This window comes from Hemicordylus capensis, chromosome 17 (genome assembly GCF_027244095.1).
Source record: "Hemicordylus capensis ecotype Gifberg chromosome 17, rHemCap1.1.pri, whole genome shotgun sequence".
NCBI classification, from domain to species: domain Eukaryota; kingdom Metazoa; phylum Chordata; class Lepidosauria; order Squamata; family Cordylidae; genus Hemicordylus; species Hemicordylus capensis.
In genome coordinates this window covers 3,869,012-3,895,814 of record NC_069673.1, presented here as the reverse complement: position 1 = coordinate 3,895,814, position 26,803 = coordinate 3,869,012, and the positions used below count along the sequence as shown (strand labels likewise).

General features: G+C 50.7%; 1 protein-coding gene across 3 annotated transcripts in view; it reads left to right on the top strand.

The window, feature by feature from the left end:
- Positions 1–4,955: 4,955 nt before the first annotated feature.
- The window catches only part of GARNL3 (GTPase activating Rap/RanGAP domain like 3), an 81,581-nt gene continuing 59,733 nt past the window's right edge, over positions 4,956–26,803 (top strand). Inside the window, exon 1 of one of the 3 annotated variants that reach the window (XM_053282041.1) lies at positions 4,956–5,486. In XM_053282041.1, coding sequence (XP_053138016.1) covers positions 5,386–5,486 — 101 coding nt within the window. In that variant the 5' untranslated portion in view covers positions 4,956–5,385. Of the gene's footprint in view, positions 5,487–19,492; positions 19,657–20,202; positions 20,253–26,803 lie in introns of those variants that run through there. The other 2 variants (XM_053282042.1, XM_053282043.1) reach the window with 2 other exon arrangements.

Sequence of the window (26,803 nt, the reverse complement as noted above, 5' to 3'; positions counted from 1 at the left end):
CTGAGCTACGCCCCACCTCCCTCCAAAGCTGGCGCCCTAGGCAACTGCCTAGATCTACCACCTAGCGGGCAGGATGACCTTGCCAACCGAAAACACTCAGGGCTGGTGTCAGGTGGGTTTTTTTTTTCCTTACTCGGTCAGATTTGCTTATCCTATGCAAACTGAGTGGGTTCCAAGATTGTACCTACATTCCTGGAGTTACTACAGAGGAACCACAGGGAGCTGCCATATACTGAGTCAGACCATTGGTCCATCTAGCTTAGTGTTGTCTACACAGACTGGCAGCAGCTTCTCCAAAGTTGCAGGCAGGAATCTCTCCTAGCCCTATCTTGGAGATGCTGCCTGGGAGGGAACTTAGAACTTTCTGCAAACAAGGATGCAGGTGCTCTTCCCAAAGCGGCCCCATCCCCTAAGGGGATGAGAGACATGTAGTCTCCCATCCAAATGAAAACCAGGGCAGACCCTGCTTAGCAAAGGGGACCGTTCATGCTTGCTACAACAAGACCAGCCTGCCTCCCTGCCATACTAAAATAGTATCACGTTTCTTTTTGAATCCGTGGGCAGGCGGCGGGGAGGAACTTAGGCAGACCGTTTGAAATGGGCTGTGCATTTTTGCAAGGCTCGAATAGCCTTATATTATTTTCCCCCACACTGAACAAGCAAGATGTGAACAACCACACTTCAGCCATGGGGCATCAATGCCCTGACGGAACGGGGTGTGCAGAAGACGAGGGACACATCCCCTGGTAACTCTTTTGAAATTTGATTTCCCTAACTCAGGTGTTCCCAATCTTTTTTTCCCTTTTCTTTTTTGGACAAGTTACCCCTTGTATTGCAAAGTTCAGCTCAGATACCCCATAGAGACTCTCTGTGTGTATGTGTGTGTACGCACATGCATGCACACACACACACATATTTAAGTGTGTTTGGACTCTGTTTGGATTTCCTGTCTCGGACCCCAACATCTCTGGGAATGTCTTGGCTGGCCTGTAAATACAGAGGTCCTGACATATTTTGCAAGCTTCCTGGTGCAATAGAACGCTTTGTTCTAGAACAGCTTCCTCCTCTCTGCCCTCAGTGTTGCACAGCCCACCAAGACGGGCTTGGGTGTGTGTGGGGTGGGGGGGAAGACGCAACCTTTTGCCTTCAGAAATGACAAGGAAACTCAGCTTCCCAGAAAGAGAAGTGAGGGTGGATTTGACCCATGAAAGGGCCATCTGGTTGTCTTCTGGACCTAGGAACTGGTTTTCTTCTGTGTGTGTGGCTGCTGCCCTCTAGTGCTGCTGTGAGGCATTGCACGGGTCCCTTTGCCTGAGTAAGGCGATCTGAACCGTGCTTCGCCTTATGCAATCATCTCTGGTTCAGCCTGTAGGTTCTCTGCATTCTCCCTCCCTCTTTACCTAGAACCAGGCCGTGGCTTGGGTCAAAACCTCTCGCCTCGCAGGGCAAACCCCAAGGGAGTTCTTTTGCCTCGTGATCACCTCTGGCCAAAAAGACCCAGGCGGACCCTTTCCAGGGAAATGTAATTGTAGGATTAGAGCTCGGTGTGTGATGTGGCTGGACCCAGCTCTGAGAAGGGGTTCCGCGTCTAGGTGCTGGCGGTCCATGACTCCCAAGATGTTGGGGCCCTCCATGGGGCTGACTCCAGTTTCAAGGGGGCCCAGAGCAAAATGGCCTCTTCTGTGAGGGTGCCCCTTATGTGGATGGGACCCCCCAGGTTTACCAAGCGGCCACAGAGCGGCAGTGAGAAAGGAAAGGAAGGGTGGTGTCTGGCCGGAACGGCAGCAAAGTTCCTGGAGGCTGGGTCAGGGTGGGGTCCACGGTGGGGAAGTGAATGTGGTGGGCGTTCTCTGGGGGATAACTGAAAGGGGGGCCCAGACATCAATCCAAAATGCATTGTCATACAGTATCTGTTTTGGAGACACAGTAAAAGGAGAGATGCCTGTCTGGCCAGGCAGGGAAAAAAGCTGAAGGCAAATTAGCACTTGCCTGAGGGTGCCACATGTGAACACCGCACCAGAGATCTGCCATGGCTAAGAACTGGGTTGATTTGCCCAGTTTTCCTTATTAAATACTGTTCCTTCCGTCAAACCCTGGGAGTTAGAAGAAGCCTTTGCCTCTGACTGAGGGACCCTGGAGAGGGAATTGACTCTTGAAGAATGACCATTCTAGTTACAAATTTCTTTTAATAAGGTTATCCCTAAACACCCAGACTAGGGACAGCAGTTTACCAACATCAAAGAACCGAGACATGCACAGACCGCCACTGTGTCCGGCCCGCACCCCTACCCCGAAAGAAACCGCTTCTGCAAATATTCGTTTGAGAGAGTTGACGTCTGTGTACCGAGCAGATACCTTTTGCAGATAAGTGCGCAATATGCTTTCTCTCCCAATGAAATCCGTCAAGGTCACAGATCGCCTGCCAAGATGCATTTCAATTCCACTCCTGGGAGGTCACGAGCCTTGGGTAGCGGGCGGCGATCTTCAAAGTTGGAATGACCTTGCGTTTCTCCTTCAAACCCATAATGGGCCTCTAGTTCCTCCCCATGTTTTTCTCCACACACAAAAATTGGGCAGGGAATGTGGTAGAGGTCACCTCCAATGCCGTAGGAACCCGGAGCTTCTCTTTTGAACACAGGACTTGTGCCTGAACACAGGACTTGTGCCTTGTTCTTTCTCATGCTTTCACCAAGTGCAAAATTCCGTATGTATCTGAGAGAGGTCATTCTGCTTTTCACCGTGGACTTTTTCCAGATGGCTCTCATTTAGAAGAGCAAGGGGTACCTTGGAACTAGGTCCCCCAAAACAGGTTTCCAAAACCCAAGGGACCTGGGCGGCCTTTACATGAGGCGAGGTGAAGCCGTCACCTCAGGGAAAATATTATTGAGGTGTCAGCAGGGCGGTGAAATTCCACCCCCTTTTCACCATGAGAGCAGCTCTCTGGGACCAATCCGAGCTTTGCAAATCCTGCAAGGAATGCCTCTTGTCATGTTGCTTGCAAAGTTTGCAAGATGTACGTTACTGAGCATGATTCCACCTCCTTTTTAATCATTTGCATTTATAAGGTGCCTATCTCCATTAACAGAACTCTCAGGGTATGTATGTATGTACCGTATGTATGTATGTATGTATGTATGTATGTATGTATGTATGTATGTATTTCATTTATATCCTGGACTTCCTCCAAGGAGCTCAGAGTACATGCTTATTTTTATATTCACAACAACCCTGTGAGGTAGGTTAGGCTGAGAGAGACATGACTGGCCCAGAGTCACCCAGTGAGTTTCATGGTTGAATGGGAATTTGAACTCGGGTCTTCTGCTTAGGAACAGATATAAACATATAAAACCAACCAATGGGGGAAACTAATAAAATTGCCACAGCTTGGTTTATACTTAACAGGAAACCATGGTTTCCTGGTACATGGACCTGCAGATCCACAGACCCGCCCTCCTCCACGCACCAACGCAGGAGATTGAACGCATCCACATTTGATTTTAGACTAGCCACAGCCCTACATATCGCCCAAACTGGGATTGGTATTAACGACAATTTGTTCAAACGCCAGCAGTTGGAGCCAGTTTGACGTTGGTTGGTTTAAAGAAATCGAGATGGAATTCCATCATTGAAAAATATTCTTGGCTATTTATGGCACAGCATTGGGGAAGCACAGAGTCCTTGACGTTTCATCAGTCATTTTATTACAGCCTGTGACCAACCGCCAAGCATGGAAAACAACATTTCTTTAAATACAGAAGTACAAATAGGTAAGAGAAGACCAAAAAAGAAACACTAATAACAGCAGTCTGAATATGAAATACTAATAGCATCGATACTACCAACTCCTTCTCACGTCACTAGAACCAGGGGTCATCCCATGAAACGGATTGCCAAGAAACTGAGGACGCTGAAGTACTTCTTCACACAGTGCACAATTCAGCTATGGAATTCTCTGCCACAAGATGTGGTGACAGCCAACAGCCTGGATGGCTTTGAGAAGGGCTTGGATAAATTTATGGAGGACAAGTCTATCAAGGGCTACTAGTCTGAGGGCTATAGGCCAACTCCAGCATCTGGTGGGCCACTGTGTGAAACAGGATGCTGGACTAGCTGGGCTTCCTTGGGCCTGATCCAGCAGGGCTCTTCTTATGACATTGTGCTTGTGGAATCTTAGATTTGGGGGATGTTAAACAATGGTAAATGTGTTGCACCGACGTAGGCTGACCAAAGGCCCAGAGAAACCCAGTTGTGTCCTTCGCCAATTGATGACGACGGAAAGAAGCTCACAGCTGGTGTGACCACAATCCAGGGAAGAAGCATCTCCATTTGGTTTTACTAAAAGGCTGGGCACCGGCACAGTCTCGTCATGGGATCTGGCAGACCAGAAGGCCCTGGCAGCGGGTCCTTTGCTATAATCATGGTGATTATATCCTCTGTAAAAGGCACTTTCCTGCAAGCATTGAAATGCACTTTAAAAAAAAGGAAGGAAAAAGGCTAAGAGGTGTGGTGTCCTCTTTGGGGCGTGAGAAGGGTCAGTGTTCGGCTTGCAGTGACTCGAAGTAAAAAAAACACGCAGACAGGACTTCTGAAAAAAGAGAATTAAAAGTAGCTGCTTGCTGCAAGTTTGAAACATGATGATGTCCAGGCGAAACGTCAGTCGCTGCACGATTGCTGAGTGAATATCTGCAAGGCACGCTAAATGTTTCGCAAAAGTGCTGGGGAACATGGCGAGCTGTCCAGCGACGGATGTTTGGGGCTGTGTACAGAAATATGGGGCTGCCTGCAGCTCAGTGGTGAGGGCATCTGCTTTGCACGCCTAAGCACCCAGCTACAGTCCCTGGTAGCATCCTCCAGGCAGGACTGGGGAAAAGACCCCTGCCTGGAACCTTGGAAAGCCACTGCCGGTCAGAGTAGACAATGTTGAGCTAGCTGGAGCAATGGCCAGGCTCAGTAGGAGGCAGCTTCCTGTGGAACCCCCGCCTGGAACTTTGGAGAGCAGCAGCTGCCAGTCAGTGTCGACAATCACGTGGCGGTGAGATCTGCTGCCCGCTCCCTCTGCGTGGGCCCCCGACCCACCCACGCGGAAGCCCTGGCGGCGAAAGCAGCGGGCCTCTGAGCACGTGCAGAGCGCCGCCGCCTGCTGCTCCCTGGGGCTGGGAGGGAGGCTCGGAGGGGCAGGACTGGCTGGGGGTGGCTCCTCCCGTGCGCCTCTCCGGCCTCTCTGCCCGCCTCTCCTCCTCCTCCTCCCTCGGTGCGCCCCTCTCCAAAGCTGGGCGGATCATCCCGGGCGGGGCTGGAAAGGAGCCCTGCCGCTGGGGGAGCTCCGGCGGGCGGCTTCCCAGCCCAGGATCGCCGAGCTGCTTGGCGGGGAGCGGGGCATGGAGGATGGCCCTGGAGGCGGCTCCCTTGTCCAGGTTGAGGAGCCGGCGCGCCGCCTTGCTGCGTAAAGGGGTCAGCTTCGACTGCGAGAGCGAAGAAGGCGACAAGTAAGCCTGGGGGGAGCGGGCGGGGGGGGGGGGGCGCCTTGGAGAGGGCCAGCGGCGTCCCAGCGGGCAGGACCCCCCCCCTTTACCCCAGTCTGGACCCCCCCCCCCGGCGTGGCTTGGCTTGGCTTTCTGGCTTCCCAGGCTGGGATGGGTGCCCAACAGCTGGTACTGCAGCAGCGGGTGGCTGGAGGTCTTGGGGGGCGCGAGGGGGGCATGTTGGCCCCCTCTGGGTCCTCCGCCCCCCAGCCAAGCCGGGCCCCGGATGTGGGTGCCGTGCGGCCCTCGCCCCGGACAGGTTTTTTTCCCCCCTGGCGTGGCGGTGGGCCAGCGGGACGATGCGCAACTGGACCTCGGGGAAAGGCAGGTGCGGAGGGAGAGAGGGGTCTGCGGGTGGAATGGGGCCGGGGCTGACAGGAGGGAGCGAGGAGTGCCCCACTTTGGATTTGGGAGAGATCGTGGCTCACACACACACACACAAACACGACGCGCACACCGCTCTGTCCCAGTTTGCAGGCAAAGTGTGCCGCTTGGTTTTCAACCCGGGTGGGAAATCTCAGACTCGGAAGACCAAAGGTGTCACGCCATGGCGGAGCACCTGCTTTACCTGCAGAAGGAGGTCCCAGGTTCAACCCATCTGCGGGCGCGGAGGGCTGGGAAAGAAAAACCCACCCACCACAAAACCGACTTTAAATCCTGGTGGGCTGCTGCCCGTCAGTGCCAGCACCGAGCTTGGCGAGCTGCTGCTGCCAGTCAGTGCCCGTACGGAGAGTCTGGCTTAATAGAAAGCAGGGGCACAGGTACAGCAGGAAGCGTCTGCCACTCAGTGGAAGGGTGTGCCGAGAAGGTCCCAGACAAGGCACTGGCGGCGGCATCTCCAGGAAGGGCTGGGAAAGACCTTTGTCTGAAATCGAAGGGAGCTGCTGCCGGCAGGTGCAGACCGTGCTGAGCTAGATGGCCTCATGAGTTTTAAGATCTTCGGCGTTGTTGTAGATGCTGTCAAAAGACTGAGCGCAAAAGCCAGGGCGGGGGTTATGCCATGGCTCGGAGAGGAGGTCTCGACTTCTGCCTTTGGCGAAAAGGATCTCAGCCGGCAAAGCTCGGAAAGAGTATTAGGCTCGGGGCCTTAGAGATCTGCTTCCAGACAGAGTATACAACGCTGGCCGAGAGACCAGTGTCTCTTCATATGTATGCTCCATTTTTGGAAAGAGATGCGTGAGGACAGGCCGGGCGTGGAGATGGGTTTTTGAAGGGCCAAAGTAGTAGATGGGTTTCGCGGTGGCTGCCAGCCAGAGCAGCTTAATGGAGCCTTCCTGGGCAGGAGCAGTCTACCCCCAAGTTAACATGCCGAGGACAGAGAATGGTCAAGTCGTTGCCTTTTCCTTCCGTTCTTGAGCTTCCTCGGGCTGGAAACGGGGTGCTAGGCCTGGATGGACCTTGGGCCTGATCCAGCCGGACGGCTTTTGACTGCTTTGGAGGAGAGCTGGTCTTGTGGTTGCAAGCATGAATTCTCCCCTTTGCTAAGCAGGGTCCACCCTGGTTTGCATTTGGATGGGAGATGCCATGTGTGAGCACCGTAAGCTATTCCCCTTATTAGGGGATGGAGCCACTCTGGGGAGAGCATCTAGGTCCCAAGTTCCCTCCCTGGCAGCTTCTCCAAGAGAGGGCTGAGAGAGACTCCTGCCTGCAGCCTTGGAGAAGCCGCTGCCAGTCTGGGTAGACAGTCCTGAGCTAGATGGACCAAGGGTCTGACTCAGTAGAAGGCCGCTTCCTGTGTTGCTGCTGGAAAATGTGGAGGGTTAGCTGACGTGTGCTGCTGAATCCCAGAACCCGCCTGATCTGAAGAAATAAGAGGGTGCCTCTGAGCATATTCTCTCTCTTTCCACGGAGGAAGCATCACCAGCCCTCACCCATTAGGGATTAGAGAGGGAAAGGTTTTCTTGTTTGATCATGAAAGGGAAACAGACAAAAGAAAGGGCTCATTCACATAAAGTATAATTAGCGAATGGCTTTCACTGTTTCAGGATGTGGCTGCTGGCCTGGTCAAACAGATTCGTAGAGGAGGAGAGGCTTAATAGCCCTTGTGATGGCTACATCTCTTTTTTATGGCTGTTGCTTTGGGTGATTTAATGTTTTTTATGGTCTTAATTGATTTTGATGTGATTCTATGGAATGTTATTGTAATGACTTTTGTAAACCACATTGGGATAAATAAACCGCCTTGGGATGAGAGGCAGTATATAAATTGAATGATAGATACATAAAATAAATGGAACCTCCAGTTTCAGAAGCAATCTACCTGATTCTGATGACAAACCAAAGTGGCCTATTTCCTTCATGCCCTGCTTGTAAATTTTTTTGGAAGGAACATAGGAAGCTGCCATTTTATTTTTTTATTTTTAAATTTTATATCCCACTCTTCCTCCAAGTAGCCCAGAGCAATGCACTACATACTTAAGTTTCTCCTCACAACAACCCTGTGAAGTAGGTTAGGCTGAGAGAGAAGTGACTGGCCCAGAGTCACCCAGCAAGTCTCATGGCTGAATGGGGATTTGAACTCGGGTCTCCCCGGTCCTAGTCCAGCACTCTAACCAATACACACAACACATATACTGAGTCAGACCATAGGTCCATCTAGCTCAGTCTTGTCTACACAGACTGGCGCTAGCTTTTCCAAGGTTGCAGGCAGGAGTCTCTCTTGGCCCTATCTTGGAGATGCTGCCTGGTAAGGAACTTGAAACCTTCTGCTCTTCCCAGAGCGGCTTCATCCCCTGAGGGGAATCTCTTGCAGTGCTCACACATCAAGTCTCCCTTTCAGATGCAACCAGGGCAGACCCTGCTTAGCTAAGGGGACAAGTCATGCTTGCTCCCACAAGACCAGCTCTCCTCTCCAAAGGATGATGCAGTGTTTTATTTTTTTATTTTAACTTTTGAAATTGACATTTTGGCAACATTTTGGCAACAGACTCTCCAAGCGATGTCATTTTCTTGAAGGATCACTAACCCCTTTTACTTTAGAAAGCGGCCTGGTCCCCGTAAGGCAATTTCACTTAACCCCAGTGACTCCTGCAGAGATGCATAAGCAGCCTCCTCTGAAATCAGGCCATGCTGATGCACGTCCAGAGTGAAAGAATGCTTTCGTCGGCTCCCGTGCAACAGAATTGTGTGCTTTTTGAAAAGGCGGATTAGTCGGAGGAGAACCCAGAACAGTGACTCACACAGAGATGCAGTGGGCAGCCTCCACTGAGAATAAGGATAAATCCATGACGCCCATGTATTAGGAGTGATTTAATTATCTGATTGTGCCCAAACGGGCAGAATTATCCACTCCCAGCAGATTGGTCAGGTTTTTCCTATATCTTATAGAGATGAAACGTGGACAGCGTCATCTGTCGCTTGGTAGTTTGTATATAGTTGAAAGTTAATTGGAGCCTTAATTTACCTCTCAACACCGTGTGCCTAGACACCCAGTTTGGGAATTACTGTTCCAGCATATTCCACTACCAGTTATTTTAGAAGAAATTTTGAATTGGAATAACTTCTGTCTCTCGGAAAAAACGTTATGACGCACTTCCTCCGAATGCCCTAGAATGGAGTGGAGATTTCTCCTTGGAAAATGTTGATAGTGGGAAGCAACAGTCAGAGCCTTCACCTGTTGGATTTGAGCCTGTCTTGCAGCTATTAAAGAACTAGCGATCCGGCTCAGAGGAGGAGAAAACCCGGCCGTCATAAATCTCTCTTTCCGTCCCGCAACTGATCTGTGAGTACAGAGTCTGCCATAGCTCAGTGATTTCCTTATGCTTCGCTTTCTTCCTCGCTGGGAATTTTATAAGTTGCTTTTCTTAAGGCCAGATTGGGGGGGGGGGAATAGATCCTTCCTTTTGATTTTGCATATTTTTGGCCAAGCCGCCTCTGAAGTTCTTGGAAATTACAGCCATAGCCATGGTGGTGTTGCTGGATAACTTGGACTGAAGTCTCCCAAGCCATGGAGTGACGAAAGTCGCTTTTAAGATTTGGCCAGCGTTCCGGAGAGGATCTGCCAGGCCTGCTTTGTTCCTATCAACATCCCATTTTCATTCCCGGCAATTATTTTAAATGATTTCTAGGCTGCGCTTTTCCTGGCATCGGGTTGCATTTGTGAAGGCTGGCATCCTGACAGGGCAGTGGGAATCGAAAATCCACACCGTCTCTCCTCTTGAACGCTGGTGACTGGATCATGGGACTGCGATGAGGACAGACTGCCAGTACCATTTCAAACTCCCCCCCCCCAGGTTAAAAGTGGAGTTAAAAGTGGATTGTTCTTGTACCTGAAATGGTTCTCCAAAACAGCAAGAAATGGCTCGCTTACAGAGAAGCCCTCTGTTCCTGCACAAACTGTTCTTCTAACTCCTGACTTGAAGGTCAGTCCAGAGTGGCCAGTAACTGGGAAGTTGAGCCTGACCTGGATCGGAACCCACAAACTGGTTCAGAGAGGGATCCCCCCCCCACCTCCTGCATTGAACTATAACTAAACCTGACCAAAAAAAACCTCTTCATTGCTTGGAACTGGAACCAAATCTCTCAACATAAAAAGCATTAACCAGTTCAGAATAAGCAGGTTGATAATCAGACACCCAGCTTTCAATTTTTGTGATGGATGTTTTCTCTTCCTGTTCTGTTTTGCTTTAAATCCAGAGGAGTATCTTTGATTTTGTAAAAAAAACCACACCATTATTATTTTTAAACAGTGGAAAATAAACAGTTAAGAACCATAACAGTCGTTTATCATGGGGAACAAATTACCATCTGTGTTCATTTTTTAAAAAATCTCCTTTGCAAACAAAAAGTGTCTGCTGTATAATATTATGCTGCATGAAATTGAGTCCCAAGTGTCTGAACTGGTTAACAAACCACTTCTAAAAAGTAAGTAGCTGATAAGCTGATGAAATTTACTTGTGAGATATGCTGATTAAATTTACAAGAGATAAACCTCTCCTCCACTTAGGAGGAAGAAGGCACAGGTCAGGCTAGAGGTAATCTAAACTAGTTGCTTATTTCTGGTGACACAGTAGCAGTGATCTCATGGACACACTAATATATGTACTAATATGTAACTGATAATCTATCTGTGATTCGGGAGAAGTTCTTCTCTCCCTCTCTCACAACACTACCTGTAGAACCCAAGGTCATCCCCTGAATCTGGTGGCCAGGAAACTGGATTTTTGATTGATTAAGTCAAGTCGATGTCGACTCTTAGCAGCCACATAGAAAGATTCTTTCCAGGATGATCTGTCTTCAGCTTGGCCTTTCAGGTCTCTCAGTGGTTCATTCATGGCTGTCGTAATCGAGTCCCATCTGGCTGCTGGCTGTCCTCTTCTCTTTTCTTCAACTTTCCCCAGCATTATGGACTTCTCATGGGAGCTAGGTTTTCACAAAATGTGTCCAAAGTATGAGAGTTTGAGCCTGGTCATTTGTGCCTCGAGTGAAAATTCTGGATTGATTTGTTCCGTGATCCATTTGTTTATTTTCCTGACTGTCCATGGTGTCCTCAGAAGTCTTCTCCAGCACCCAAGTTCAAAAGTGTCAATACTTTTTCTAGCTTGCTTCTTCAAAGTCCAGCTTTCACATCTATAGAGTGTCACGGCGAAAACCATGGTCCGAATGATTCTAATCTTCGTCGGTGTAGACACATCATGGCATCTAAATCTCCTTCCCAAGGCGTTTATTGCAACCCTACCAAGTGCTAGTCTGTAGTACATTTCTTGACTGCTGGATCCTTGACTGTTGACGGTCGCTCCTAAAAGGCAGAAGCTATCCACCCCTTCAATGTCTTCATTGTCAATTCCGAGACTGGTTGCTGTACCCGTTGTCATTAGTTTAGTCTTCTTGAGGACCAGGAAACTTAGTTCAGTCTTCTTGAGGACCAGGAAACTTTCACACAGTGTATTATTTGTGGAGCTCTCTGTCACAGGACGTGGTGATGTCCACCAGCTTGGATGGCTTTAAAAGGGGCTTGGACCAATTCATGGAGGACAGGTCTATCAATGGCTACTAGTCTGGTGGCTCTAGGTTACTTCCAGGCTCAGAGACAGGATGCCTCCGAATCCCGGTTGCAGGGGAGCCACAGCAGGAGAGGGGATATGCCTTCATCTCCAGCTTAGGGGCTTCCCAGAGGCATCTGGTGGGCCCCTGGAGGAAACAGGTTGCTGGACTCGACAGGCCTTGGGTCTGACCCAGCAGGGCTGTTCTTATGTTCGGCCAGTTTTAGAACTGCTGGGCTTGCGTTTTTAAACATGCAAACCGTGCCTTTTAAAACAGGCAAAACATGTCGAAACCTTGGGGTCTTTGGAAGTTCACTGGAAACTTCACGAGAAGTTCTTTGGAAGTTCACTGAAAGGGCAGAATGGAGCACACCCGAGACGTCCTTCTTGCAGGGGTCGGACGGGGAGCCAAGGACGGCTAGTCACGACCGTCTCGGGTGCCTTCCCGACTGCCCTTTCAGTTCACTCAGGGTGGTGTGGTGGCGTGGTCCGGCGATTGCCCCATGTGAACTGATGAACACACCCTAGAACACTTCCCAGAATCCTCTGCAACGCACAGGGACGCTGTGACAAAGACGTTATGGTGAGAAGCATGCCACGGGGGTGCCGGGTTCGAGAGCTAGGGATGTCCCGAATCGGATGTCCCGAATCGGATGCTGGCGGGCTGTGTGGTATGCTACTAGTCACGTTTGGACACTTCGGTGGCACTATTCCGAAAGACCGAGTGATTGGACGGGTCCAGGGGTAGGGGTCACTATAGCCGAGCGTCCCAAATCCAGGTGGCCTGATTGGCATATTGTGCAAATTATGCGCACCCCGTTTGCATTCTATTTATTTATTTATTTGACAGATTTGTATACTTTCCCCCTCTTTCTCTGCTCTCCCGTGTGATCGGATCCAGAGTAAAATCTGGGCCGCTCATTTGAAAATCCGTGTAAATCCGGGTGGAATTTAGCAGCTGGGTGGAGGAGACAAAATCTGGGGGCTACCCTAAATTCCGGGGGACGTGGCAACCCTATCTGGGGGGAAGGGGGCTTTAAGATACTTTGGGCTCAAATCCACTCGATGATTCTTCTGCACAAGCCTGCTTAAAAACTGCACAGAAACGCGTTGCAATGGATCTTGGGTAAGAGAACGTACATGGGAATATTGGAAGCTGCCTTCTACTGAGTCAGACCCTTGGTCCATCTTGCTCAGTATTGTCCACACTGACTGGCAGCAGCTCTCCACGGTTTCAGGCTCAGGGTCTCTCCCAGCCCTACCTGGAGAGGCTGCCAGGGATGGAACCCGGGACCTTCTGCGGGCCAAGCAGATGCTCTCCTGCTGAATTAGGGCCCCATCCCCTGCTTCCAGATGAATTGGGCTCTGTGAACTCTTGGGTTTGTTATTTTGTGTTTTTGTTTGGAAGCACTTAATGGAGCGTGTTTTGTGCCCTTAAAAGGACAGAAAGAGAGCTAAGCAAACCCAAATGCAGCCCAGACAGATAATATCAGACTTGAGATCGCTTTAGAAATAAAACAAAGCCAGATTTCTGTCCTGGCTTGCTCTCTTCTTTTAGCTGTTTCCTGTCAAATAGGTTTCAAAAAGGAGTTCACATTCAAAGAGCGGTTTTTTAAGCTCATTCTCTCTGCTGTCCTTACCGCCACCCTGCAAGGGAGGCAAGTTTGCTTCCCCTGCTGAGCAAAGAGGCGCCATTTAAAAGTGGCGATTCTCTTATATTTAGCAGGGGGAGAGCAACTGGCCCTATCCGTCCCCAACACAGCATCCCTCCAGTGGCTGTTGCTGGTGTCGATCTTCTGTTTCTTTTTTGATTGTGAGCCCTTTAGGGGACCGGGAGGCATCTTATTTATGTATTTATGTGGTGTTTGTTTGATATCTATGTGAACTGTTTTGTGGAAAAGCAGTACATAAATATTTGTCTCATTCGTATTCATATTTGTGTTGGTTCCACCTCCTCCTGGCTGCTTTCTACTGTTCTCTTTCACTTCAAATTCCATGTCCTATTAGCAGGGCTCATGCTATATTTTTGCCTGTATTGCATAAGATGTCTGTGTTTGCAAACGTGTGATTGTCATGCCTAACCTTAGTTTTGCCTGACATCTGAATGAACACATTGGCCCTGAGCAGTTAACATTCCGTGACATCACAGCAACACAGCCAATGCCTGATAGGGAGGGCTGCACCCGATCTAAGCAGTGAAGCGGATTTAATCATACAAGTTTGAATTAATGATTAATCAATTTGATTAATGCATTAAGTCTGCATATGCTTGCATATGAGTAAAATATGAACCATCTTATTTATTTGTTATTTCTCTTTGTAAACCGCCCTGAGCTATTTTTGGAAGGGCGGTGTAGAAATAATAATAATAATAATAATAATAATAATCATCATCATCATCATCGAGAAGAAAGAAAAACAAGTCAAAATAATCGACATAGCAATACCAGGGGATAGCAGAATAGAAGAAAAAGAAATAGAAAAAATCACCAAATACAAAGATCTACAAATTGAAATTGAAAGGCTGTGGCAGAAAAAGGCCCAAATAATCCCAGTGGTAATTGGCGCCCTGGGTGCAGTCCCAAAAGACCTTGAGGAGCACCTCAACACCAGAGGGGCCACAGAAATCACCATCAGCCAATTACAAAAAGCAGCTTTACTGGGAACAGCCTATATTCTGCGACGATATCTATAACAATTGACAATAAAATTCAGGCATCCCAGGTCCTTGGGAAGGACTCGATGTCTGGATAAAACAAACCAGTCAATAACACCTGTCTGACTGTGGAAACAAGACATAATAATACAATAGTCGGGCAGCAAAAAGCTCATGTTCTGTGCTGGGTTTTTGATGGGCTCAAAAACAGTGGGCTCCATCTTCGGCGATGATCAGGGACAGAAGGTGGAAAACCTCTTCTGAGGAGGTGCTGGCCGTATGGAGTTCTTGTAGGTACTTGTATTAAAATTAATATTTTAAGGAAGTCTGTTGCCCTCTTAATTGGGGACATTGAAGGTTTTATTAGCCCAGGGGTTCTCCAGTTTGACTTATGTTGTTTTTAATGATGTATTCATTGTTTGATTCCTATTCCGCCTCTCATAAGTGGTCCCAAGGCGGTTGGACTACAACCCCCATTGCCCCCTGCCTCATTTGTTAAAGGCAGGGGGCGATGGGCATTGGAGTCCCACAACATCTAGGGGCCCAAATGTGAGAACCCCTGGAGTAATGCAGTCAACCCAACTTTGCAGCCCTGCTCTCACATGCAAGGGAGTCCTCCTCTTCCTCTTCTTGGATGAAGCCGGCCACCGCAGATCTGCTCTCCTTCTCGCTGGAAGGAGACGGGTGTCTGAGGTGGTGTCTTTGATGGAGGGGAACACCCTCTTTACTCTGCCGGCCTGAATTCAGCTACTTTGCTGGTCAAATGACCGTAACAATGAAGATTTGATTTGATTTTGAATTGGCTTCCAGAGACAGCATCTTAACCGAGCTGAGCTGCCTGTCTGCGTGTGTCTGGCTGGCCCTGCCATTTACCTCTCTACTGCATTGTCAGGAGCGGGCAGTGTGTGTGTGTGTGTGTGTGGCGTGGGGAGCATCTCTTCTTCTTGCCAGCGGCCAAGATGGGAAGCCAGAATTTTAAACTAACTCGGTGGCGTCAAAGCAACGTGTGTCCCTGGTGCTTAGCTCTCCCTCTTTTCTCATTCTTGAAAAACGAGTCTCTCCCCTCCCTTCTCCAATGCAGTCTTTTCTTGTTCGGCTACCTGAGCAAGGGATGCTGCTGACGGCATGAAGCATCAGCCCTGAAATTCCGGCTTTCCCACGAAGCCCCGCAAAAAGCATTTCAGGGCTGACTGCTTTCTTTCCGCAGCCTTGCGACTTATAATCGTGGTGGTCCCCCCCAACCCACCCCCTGGATTATGCAGAGGTTGGTTGTGTATTGTTTCCAGGCTGGGCGAGGCCATAAATCTGCTGCAGAATTTAGGCCCAGATATGAAAACCTCCCTCCCCCCCTCCGATCCTTATCAATGGGACTACCAATGTTCATCTTAGTGGAGACAGAGGGAAGGAAGACACTGGTGCATTTTTGGCATAGCAGCATTAAAAAAAAATCTGTGTATATAAATGTATGTGTGTGTATATAATAATCCATAGCTGGGGGAAGGCGGGAGAATCCTTTGCTATTCGAAAAGGTTTGGGGTGTGCCAGATGCCCGCGCTTCCATGGCAGGACCACAAGAGGGCATTAGGGAGCAGCTGATCTTGCTTCCCGATAAGACTAGATTTTCCCTTGAATTTGGAGAAAAGAGGAAGGGGTGGTGGGGATAAAAAGACCTTTGGGGTAGCGGCAAATAAAAACTTGAAATCTTTTCGCGAAGAAAGATCAGAGTGGTTTGGCTTCTTGTTCCTTTAAAAACATGTCCCAGGGTGGGGTGAGGGAAGCAAAGCCATTTAAGTGTTTCTTTTTTCCTTTTAATTCGGCGCAAGTAGACGTGTTGTCAGTGCAGCCAAGATGACTCTGGATTCCGTGACTAATCAGTTTATTTATCTAGCAGTGTCCCTGGCAATATGACAGACGTGTGTGTGTGTGTGAGAGAGAGAGAGAGAGAGAGAGAGAGAGAGAGATTGGGCAAAGATGACCGAAATTGTAGCAAGGACCCATTTGGGTCCTCTCCACAGCCTGGATTCTCCTCTTTGAAGCCCGCTGATTGGGTTCCAAGGCCAGGGGGTGCCCATTAAGGCTTTGCCACCACAATAGGGGCCTTAAATGGCCCTTCTCCCATCAAAGCCAGCAGCTGATGTCAAGACTCACCCTGGAGCTTTGTGCTTTTTTTGTAGAGTTTGATTTGGTCACCCCTCTGCACAGGAAGCGCCGACTCCTTTAGCTTGAGCCATGCAAGCTGCCCCTTCGCGAGGTTGGATGACCAGCCTGGGCGGATGCCCAGCGAACGACTAGCCCAATCGATAAATAAGAAGTAAGCCCCACTCGTATCTCTGGGGTGCACTTCTCGGCAAACTTGGTCAGGATCGGGCAGGTCTGTCCTGATGGCCAGCTTCGGAGAGGAGAGCTGGTCTTGTGGTAGCCAGCATGACTTGTTCCCTTAGCTAAGCAGGGTCTGCACTGGTTTGCATTTGAATGGGAGACTACATGTGAGCACTGGAAGATATTCCTCCCTTAGGGGATGGGGCCGCTCTGGGAAGAGCATAGAAGGTTCCCAGTTCCCTCCCTGGCAGCATCTCCAAGATAGAGCTGAGAGAGGCTCCTGCCTGCAGCCTTGGAGAAGCCGCTGCCAGTCTGTGAAGACAATACTGAGCTAGATAGACCAAGGGTCTGACTCAGTATATGGCAGTTTCCTATGTTCCTATGGAGGCTGCCAGAAACGGGCTGTGTGACACCCCTACATTTACTGCAGTTGGCCACAAACCACCCCCACCCACCCCGGACGGGCTACAGGCCAGCCTGGGCTTCTTGCCCTCAGCCAGTCAAGAAGGATCCTGGCACCGAGGTGTTCCAGCTATGTATGCAGGGAAATTTTATTGCAATCTACCTCTGATGTCTCGCCTCCACCTTTTCTGAGTGGCGGCTCCTTTAATAATCCTTAAGCCGGCCGATTTATGTGTCGCAGAAAGCCCTGTGTTCCCATTCACTTCCAGGTCCATCTCCATCCCTGCTCTGTTGGGTTAAAGATTGTAAGCCTCCTGGGGCAAGGACCTAACCTTTCGCACCTTGTAAGTTGACACAGGTGGGGCCGTACACAGTGGTCGAGCGTCTGCTTTGCATGCCGAAGGTCCCAGGTTCAGTTCTGGCAGCTGGGAGATCCCTGCCTGAAATCTTGGAGAGTCACTGCCGGTCAGAGTAGATAATGCTATGTCCGACGGGCCAAGGGTCGGACTCGGTCGGGCAGCGTCCTTTGTGGCTCTCCGCAAATGACGTGGAGGCTGGACTAGAGAGGCTTTGGGCCTGATCCAGCAGGGCTGTTCTTATGACAAACGTTGCATTTTTAGAATGCTTCCAGCATCACCCTCCTTCCAACAGTGAGGCCTGAGCAATGGACATTTCCCAGGATTGCCTCCCGCTGGGGACAGAAGCTTCTGGTGCTGCTTGGTCCTATATGCTGGATAGCGTACTTCTGTGTGGGGTGTGGGCTATTTCTCTCTACAGCCCCACACAGATCCTCTGAAGAGCAGCCGTTCGAAAAGCCAGGACAGCAATAGACCGAGAGCCCTTTAAAAGTTTTTCCGCTTATCATGGGTGGAAACTGCTTTGGGTTTCATTCCGATAAAAGGCATTGTAGAGAAAAGAAAAGAACCCCATAGGGTAGATTAGTATAATTATAATCCCCATTTGGCAGGGGTTCCCAGCAGTGGGGTCTCTAGAAGTTGTCAGACTACACCTCCCATCACCCACAGACACAAAGTCACCCTGGATGATGGGTGTTGTAGTCCAGCAACATCTGGGGGTCCAGTTGCTGGGAACCTCGGTCACACTGCAAGAACAGTGAATAGTTCCTAAAACGCCATGTCAGGTCAAGTGACTGATGTATTCACTTCTTGTGCCCTAAAGTTCAGATCGAAAGCACAAGGGAAAAGAGAGCGTTCCCAGTTTTTAAATTTGCATCTCCCTCTGCACTTTCCCACTGCGTCCTCTGTTAAAATCTCACATATGGAAACACTTCTGCGCCTCTGAAGAATTTCCACTGTGCTCTCTGGGCCTCTTCTCCACCCCCCCGCCCCACTTTCTATCTGCAAAACACTGTGCTATTTTGGGAGAGAGAAACCCATAGATTATAAGATGGTGACATGCCCTCTTTTGTCCTTTTAATGTCTTCCTTTATTTCACGAGGAGGTGCGAGGTCGGCTCAAAGAGGGCTGGGCAGATACCTCGAGGAAGCTCCGAAGCAGCAGGAGCAGGGGGGAGTGCTCCCCTAGTTTGTCTTCTCAGGTACACTGCGTCTAAGCCTGGAGGTTCTGTTTCAGGGGCAGGGCTATATAAAGTCCAGAATGGCTTAGGTCCGGGTTACTAGAGAGCACCTTTCTCTACAAGAGCCCCACCGCTCCTTAAGACCATCAGGAGGGGTCCATCTTCAGGTGCCACCGGCTCATCAGGGGCCCATCTCCACTTTTGTCCCAAGCCCCACTCCATTTTTGCCACACCCCTGTTGCATTTAACGATCGTGGCTAGTTGTTTTCTATGGAACTTCCCTCCAAGAATTCTAGTAGCCACTGCTACGTCTGGTGGCGGGGAGTTCCGTCAGCAAGCACTTTGTCCATTAGCTTCACTGCGTTCCTTCCTTCTCTGTTGCTAGCTAAGTTCATTCCATTATATGACATTAATATCCCACCACCTCCCAAGGAGCACCGCTTCCCCCACAACAGCCTTGTGAGGTAGGCCAGACTGGGAGGTAGTGACTGTCCAGAATCACCCAGTAAACTGCAAGGACGGGATTTGAACCTGGGTCTCCCTAGTCCTAGTGTGACTTTCTGACCACTATGCCATGCTGCCTCCCTTGTGATTCCTCCAGTCACATTTTATTTCCCTCAATCACAATTAGCATGCAAAATGCAGATACATGCAAATAGGTGTAAATTGCATTAAAAAAAAAATCTGGTGCGTCTGTGCGTGCACGTGCTTGGAGTCCGGCTTGCGTTTGTGCGCGCGGATGGGTGCTGGCGACCCATTCAAGGCGCATGCGCCGTTTTGGCGGCGGGGAGGAGGAGGTCTACCCAAAGGGCAAAAAGACCTTCCCTTCCCTTCCTCCGTCTAGCGACTACAAGCCCCAGGATGCACTGCTTCCACCGGGGAGCCTGCCATTGGTTGCCGAGCCGCGTGGGGAGGCGGGCGCTAGTGTGGCAGGGGCGGCTGCCGTTGGCTGGCGGTCCCGCTGTTTAGAAAGCAAGTCGGGCTGACGTCATGATTGGTCAGGGTGCTGTGAGGGGCGGGGCAGCGGCGCGCAGCAGGGTCGCCATTGGCTGGCTCGGGGGAAAGGGGCGGGCGCCTGGTGCCTCGGTGAGGGGAATGTGGGCTTCGGCGCCTAGTCGACCCTCGGAGCCCAGCCGGAGCGGTGGCCGGCCCCGGAGGGATGAGCCCCGGGGCGCGCCAAGGGGATGGAGCCCAGCAGCGCCGAGGCGGCCTATCCTCGCCTCTTCAGCGTCGCGCAACGGTAATTAGCGGACGGGGCTTCTGTGGAGGCGTGGCTTGGGCCAAGGGGCGTGGCTATGCGCAGGGCGGGCGGGGCTCTGCTCCCCTCTTCCCCCCGCCCCCCCAGAACACGTACCTTTTAACAACAAATTAGCATCATCATCATTTGTTTGTTTGTGCAAACCGCTTTGGAAACTTTTGTTGAAAAGCGGAACATAAATATATATATAACAATTATATTAATGTTTATATACTGCTTTTCAACAAAAGTTTCCAAAGTGGTTGACCTAGAGAAATAAATAAACAAATCAGGTGGATCCCTGTCCCCAAAGCGCTTGCAATCTAAAAACCTGCACCCCCCCGAAAAAAACCCCAGCAGAACAGGCAGAAGTTGGTGAGGTGCAGCTCCCCCTCTCCACCCCCAGAGGAGGGGAACGGCTGCACCTGGTCATTCCATTGATTTTTTACTCTTTTATTGCTCTTGGCGTGGCTTGGCGTCCCAAGGCAGACGGCCCCCTTTCAACTGTTGCCCGAAAAAAACTGAAATGCAAGGAGACGGTTAGGAGCTGCAAACATCATCAAGTGGCTTCTTCTAGAACGGGGTTTGCTTGCTGGCTGGTGTGTATTTCGGTTCATGTCTGCTCTGGTTTGTTTTCCTTCTTTTAGTTGGTTTTAGGTTTTTGGCCCTGTTTTGGTTTTCTTGATGCTTCCGTTTCATTTAGATTCCATCCATCCAAAGAGGGTACAGGCCGTTTTACTGTCAGCAATAAGGTCATTTGAAATGTGAGCGCAACGCTTGTTTAAAAACGACTAAAGCTGTTTAAATCTGACGATATACATATTGCATTTGTTCCGTGAAGATAGTGTTGCTGTAGACAAATACGGCTCAGATACAGCGTGGCTGCCTCCCAGCCATAGCTGTGGTGTGAAGGGAAAGCTGTCCCTGTTGGAGTTCGGCCTGTTGAGCAACTGTTCAGGGGCACAAGGGCCAGGCCAGGTGAGAACTGCAGGCAACGATGCCTGTTTCCTGTTGGCTTTTTGAAAAGAAACTACTGTAGACCCAAGAAACTAGGAAGACTGGAGGATTAGGGAGTTGGTACATCTTTATTTGTCGTCTTGTTCCGTGCCCTGAGCTGGGCTTTTGTGTCTTGAACAACATAGCAGCTGAAGCATCTTTGTGGCGTGGAGATGAAATGATGGGAAAAAGCTCCACACGAGCGTTCAGGGCTGCTGCCTACGGAGTCAGACCCTTGGTCTAGCTAGCCGGGTGTTGTCTGCTCTGACTGGCAAGATCTCCTCAGGGTTTCACGCAGAGATCTTTCCCAGCCTTGTTCCCCGAGATAATTTAATTAGTAAAGTCAAGGATGGAATTTGGGACTCTCTGCATGCAGAGCAGGTGTTCGTCTTCCGAGCCATGACTCACCTCCATAATCTATGCATACCTCACCGTAGGCTGAGTCAGACGGCTTCTTCGGTCTTGTCTGAGCTCTCCCTGGCATTGGAAAGGAAGGGTTCTCGCCACTGAGCCGCAGCCCTGTCTGACCCCCTTGAAGGTGCAGACTCTCCCCATCGACAGGCCGGGCTGTGGAAGGCCCAGGGGACTGTCCATCTGGACGCAGGGCGGGTACCGGGTCTCTAGTGCCCTGGGCTCGTCCAGTGGGAAGTCCCAACTCCAGCCCTGAGGGATGCAGGGCGGGGCCCGCACAGCTTCAGCTCTCCCAACACGGGCAAGACACCTCCCATCATCCACAGCTGTTGCCCGCCGTGGCAGGGGATGATGGGAATTGGGGTGCAGTAGCTCCGCAGGGGAGCATCTGCTGTGCGTGTTGAAGGTTGCCGGTTCCACCCCTGGCAGCATCTCCAGGTTTGGCTGAGAGAGACTCCTGCCTGCCACCTCGGAGAAGCCGCTGCCAGTCTGTGAAGACGATACTGAGCTAGGTGGACCAAGGGTCTGACTCAGTAGATGGCAGCTTCCTATGTTCTATGAAACTACGTATATGTTCAGACCCAGAGAGCAATTAGGTCATTGGAGAGGAGAGCTGGTCTTGTGGTAGCCAGGATGACTTGCCCCCTTAGCTAAGCAGGGTCTGCCCTGGTTGCATCTGAATGGGAGACTAGAAGTGTGAGCACTGCAAGATATTCCCCTCAGGGGATGGAGCCACTCTGGGAAGAGCATCTAGGTCGCAAGTTCCCTCCCTGGCAGCATCTCCAAGATGGGGCTGAGAGAGAGACTCCTGCCTGCAACCTTGGAGAAGCCGCTGCCAGTCTGTGAAGACAATCCTGAGCTAAATGGACCAAGGGTCTGACTCAGTAGATGGCAGCAGCCTAAGTTCCCTTTCAGTGGCCCCGTCTGGCAGGACGGAGGTTTCCTCCCCTTTTCACCTGGAGCATCCAAGCCAGACCCCGCCCCACTGTAGTGGGGCACCCTTCCGTCATTTGGGCCTTGTCCCCACCTGCTCAGTAGCGACTGGCCGGCTGCCTTCCCTCTTTCCTGCATGCACGCGGCTCAAAGAGGAGGATTTTCCGGCTGTTTCCTCTTCTGAGTTGGCCCCGTGGCCTCCATGCTCTTCAGTACCAGCTGGGGGCCTTTCTAGATGTTCAGATCTACGGGCAGGTTAGGGACTCTCTCTCCCTCTCTCTGCTTTCTGTTAATGCCGCCCGGTCCCTCCACTTCCCTGGTCCAAATAAAACCCTTCCGTATTGTACATTCTGGGCTTTATGGCTTGACCGACTGTGGAACCCGATACGGTGCGTGCCTTGCCTCGGTCTCTGCAGAGCCACGTGGTTTCCTTTGGTAGAACGCAGGAGGGGTTGACCATTGCCGTCTCCCGCGCAGTATGGCCTGCCACACCATGGCAGGGGGTGATGGGAGTTGTAGTCCAGCAACAGCTGGAGGGCCTTAGGATGGTTATCCCTGCTCTAAGCTCTGAATGTCCTCCCCCCACCTCCCCCAGGGGCAAATTTGCAAGTCATTAGGTAGGTAGAGCTGTTGGGGTGTGTGATCAAAGAATGAGAAGCATGTTTTCTGTAGAAGATTTAGGTCTCTGCCCCCAAGGTGCTCACAAATCTGAAGCCAGCGCAAGAGAGACAAGAGAGGAAGGGGGAGAAACTGGAGGCAGAAATAAATTGAGGAAGGATTTAAGGCTCTTTCCGTTACGTATTTTTAGACTTGGTGACTAAATCGAGCTGGGCCAGGGTGGAAAAGCGGTGGCAGTTTCTGAGCTTTGCGTCGACAGGGCAGGATTGGGACCTGGCTGCAGGTCAGCGGCGGCCTTACCCTGTTGCAGTGCAAATATCTGTGTTTTATTTTTGGTGCTTGTCTGTTTATCATGAAATCGCCACAAACAAACTGGATCCGCTCACCTGTTTGGGGTGTTCCACGTAAATAACCGTATTTGGATAAATGCTTCTGCTGTTGTGCCTGTTTATATGTGCTTCAATTTAATTTTACCAGTGACATTTGGGGATGGCATTGAAATCCGCTTTGCGGTAGGGTATGTCTTCTGAACAGGTTACTGAGCTGGCCTATGGGAGGAGCGCTGGTCTCGTGGCAGCAGGCATGACTTGTCCCCTTTGCTAAGCAGGGTCTGCCCTGCTTTGCATTTGGATGGGAGACTGCATGTGTGAGCACTGGAAGATCTTCCCCTTAGGAGATGGGGCCGCTCTGAGAAGAGCATCTAGGTTCCAAGTTCCCTCCCTGGCAGCATCTCCAAGATGGGGCTGAGAAAGAGACTCCTGCCTGCAACCTGGGAGAAGCTGCTGCCAGCCTGGGTAGACAATCCTGTGCTAGATGGACCAAGGGTCTGACTCAGTATGTGGCCGCTTCCTGTGTACTACATAGATCACATCTTTTTAGGGGGATGAGACTGTAGCTCAGCAGTAGAGCATCTGCTTTGCAGGTCCCAGGTGGCGTCTCTGGCAGCGTCTCCAGGTCAGGCTGGGAACAGCTCCTGTCTTAAAACGGTGGGGAGCTGCTGCCAGTCAGTGTAGACGGCCCTTTGCTAGATGGACTCGGGGTCTGACTTGGCAGCTAGCATTGGAGGGACCAGGCCTGAGTTCTCCCAACCCAGCGAACCTGATGCATTTACCAGGCAGATTTTCTTTCTGCCTTCATGGCAGCAGTACTGTTGGAGCTGGAAAAGGCATCTTGACATCTGCACAGGAAAGAGACGCCCTCGGCGGGGGGGGGGGGGGACGGGACTCCCCCCTCGCTCTGCTGGTCCAGCTGACTTTAGTGTTTATACTGGAGGAAGTGTCGGCGGGGGTGGGGTGTGTGTGTCTATTTTTCTGTATTTCCCCCCAAGCTTCTTTTCTTCTTCTTCTTCTTCTTCTTCTTCTTTTCTTGTTTGCAAAAATCCGTTTCTTTGCTCCATGCCTACGGTAACAAAAATGCCAATTCCTTGAAAAAAATATACTTAGCCAGCTTGGCAGGATCATTTTCTAGCTGGGATAGAGGCACAGTGTTATAAATGGTGCTTTATCCCGGGGGAGGGGTTCAGACTTGCCCCCCCCCCCCGATGTTGTTGGACTACTGCACCCATCACCCCCTGTTGCAGCAGCTGGGGATGATGGGAGTTGGGGTCCAGCCAGATGTGGGGGGCCAAGTTTGAGAACTCCTGGGGGCGGGGACGGATGACTTCCATCACCCCCAGCTGCAACGGCGGTGGATGATGGGAGTTGTAGTCCAGCATCTAAGAACTCTGGTTTATCCCACTCACGCCTCCCTCCCGAAATAGCTAGTCCTGGCCTCCAGGCAGTTTATGCCCTCATGCAGCGAGGAGCTGGCTGTTTCCCACAGGCGGTTGTGACCATGTCGCCTTCCAGGGAAGCATCTCTCCCGTGATGGAGTTGTGCCCCCGCCGGATCTGACTCCAGAGGAACTCCGGGTTCCCCCAGAAAAAGATCTTCAAAACCACTTCTGTAGCAAGCAGCTCCCCCCCCCCCAAGCACCGACTCATCGGTCCTTTGTGCATAACTTGTGGTTAGTTTGGTGTTCGGCTGTGGCCGCTCGCTGACATGCGATCCTTTTTCCCATGGTGTTGGGGTTAAAAAAAGACGCCGGGAAAAAGGAAGCCTGAATCGAACCCCAGCCGAGAGATGTCCTGGGTTTCTTCTGCATTCCTTGCACTAGGCCGTCTCAGCCTTTGAAGTCAGTGGCTGTCTTTGGGAGGCGAGCAAAAGAGCCCCTTCGTGGCCGCGGTGGCCGTTTTTGGCTCCCATTCCCCACCCGCGGCCCCGTCAGTAATAGCCGTCCATCGAACCAGACTTATTTCTGGACCGGTTTCTGTGGCAACCATCACACCCAGCTGCAGAATTAGACTGCAGGGAGAAACGGATGGTCCCAGAAACGGGGAAGAAAAATCCCTTTTTAGAACTGACAAAAATTGCTCAACTTCCAGCTCTCTCTGCCTCTGCAGGGTTGGGGGCTCCATGAGAAAAGTTGGGTGTGTGGCTAGTTGTATCTCAAGTGGATGCTGGAAGAGGCAGATCAGCAATATGTGAAGGACGCCAGGTTAGGAACCACTGATTTAAAGCATTTTTCACTTCTCCCCTGTGGTTTCCTAAATGAGGATACTTTTTATTTTATTTTATTTTACTTATGCATTGCTCTCCCTCTGAAAAGTCCAGAGCGGAGTATACATGACTGTATTAAATGTTTAATATTGACTATTCTATTCTATTCTATTCTATTCTATTCTATTATATTATATTATATTGAATATTAATATTGATGCATTAGGAGAAAGCCAAGTGCGTAAGAACGCAAACTGCTTAAGAAACCCGTATGCATACTCCAAACCCATTTGTAACAACCCTGAGGGGTGGGTGAGACGAAGAGAGAAGTGACTGGCCCAGAGTCACCCAGTGAGTTTCATGGCTGAACGGGGATTTGAACTCGGGTCTCCGTGGCGTCCTAGCCCAGCACTCTCGCCACTACACCACGCTGGCAGGTGGTGACCGCCAATAAACAAGGCTGGTTGACGTGAGCTGGGTTGCTCCTAGGTTGAAACCAGGGCCCCTCACAAAAGCATCGTTCCCTTGCAAACCTAACCATAGGGGGATGAGCCGAAATGGCTTGCGCAGTGAATTTTTTTTTAAGTGCAGGAAGAGAGGAGATTGGGGGGATGCTTCGGAAATGTACTGCACCCCAAAAAACTCCACAGCTTTTGGAGGTTTTTTTTGGGGGGGAAAGGTACTCTTTGAGGACCTGGCAGATTTTTGGAGTTGGCTGAATGGTCCCCGAAGTGGAACCTGATGGGTTAGGAGTTTTCTCCAAGGTTTCAGGCAGGTGTCTCTCCCAGCCCTACCTGGAGATGCACCTGGGGCCTTCTGCATGCCACGCACATGCTCCTCCGCCGAGCTACGGACCCATCCCCTAAGGGGAATGTCTTAGCACTCGCATGTAGTCTCCCATCCAAATGCAAATCAGGGCATTCCCTGCTTAGCAAAGGGGGACAATTCGTACTTGCTACCGCGAGACCAGCTCTCCTCTCCAAGTTTCTAGGATTGCATCTTTCCCCTGCACATTACTGGTGTATTTTTGTCCTTGATGTTGACGTCAGTATTGATACTAACAAAACCCTACCCGCCCCGCAGAAGCAGTCATGATGTGATCATTTATCCGTTTCACCGAAACACATGAGGCCAGTGCCCAAGGGAACCACAAGGCAGAGCATTCTCCCTCTTGTTGCCTCCGATCCAGAGCTGGTAATCAAGCAAACGTCTTGGGGGCGAATAACATTTTGGAAACGTCATGGTCCGACACTGCTCCGATTTAGGAAAAGGATGGACGTCCGGCCAGAAGGAAGTGATCGCAACTCCCAGGATTACTGTCTTCGCATGTGGGAACGCCTAAAGAGAAATGAAAAGGGTGCCTTCGGAATAGAAATGTATTTCCAGGGCTTGAGAAATCCCAGACGCCGGTAGGCATGGCGCCTAGAAACTTAACCGTGGTGCCTAGGCCCAGATATGCCCATGCTAGACTTATTTACTTGGAATGTGCCTCAGGAAGCCCTGCTTCTCTTCTGCATCGCTTGCCGAGGGGATACACCTCTCCCCTCGCCCTCCACGGTGCCCGTAGCCGAGTCAGTTAATTTTGCCGAGTGCCAGTTTCTCAACATAGAAACATAGGAAGCTGCCATCTACTGAGTCAGACCATTGGTCTATCT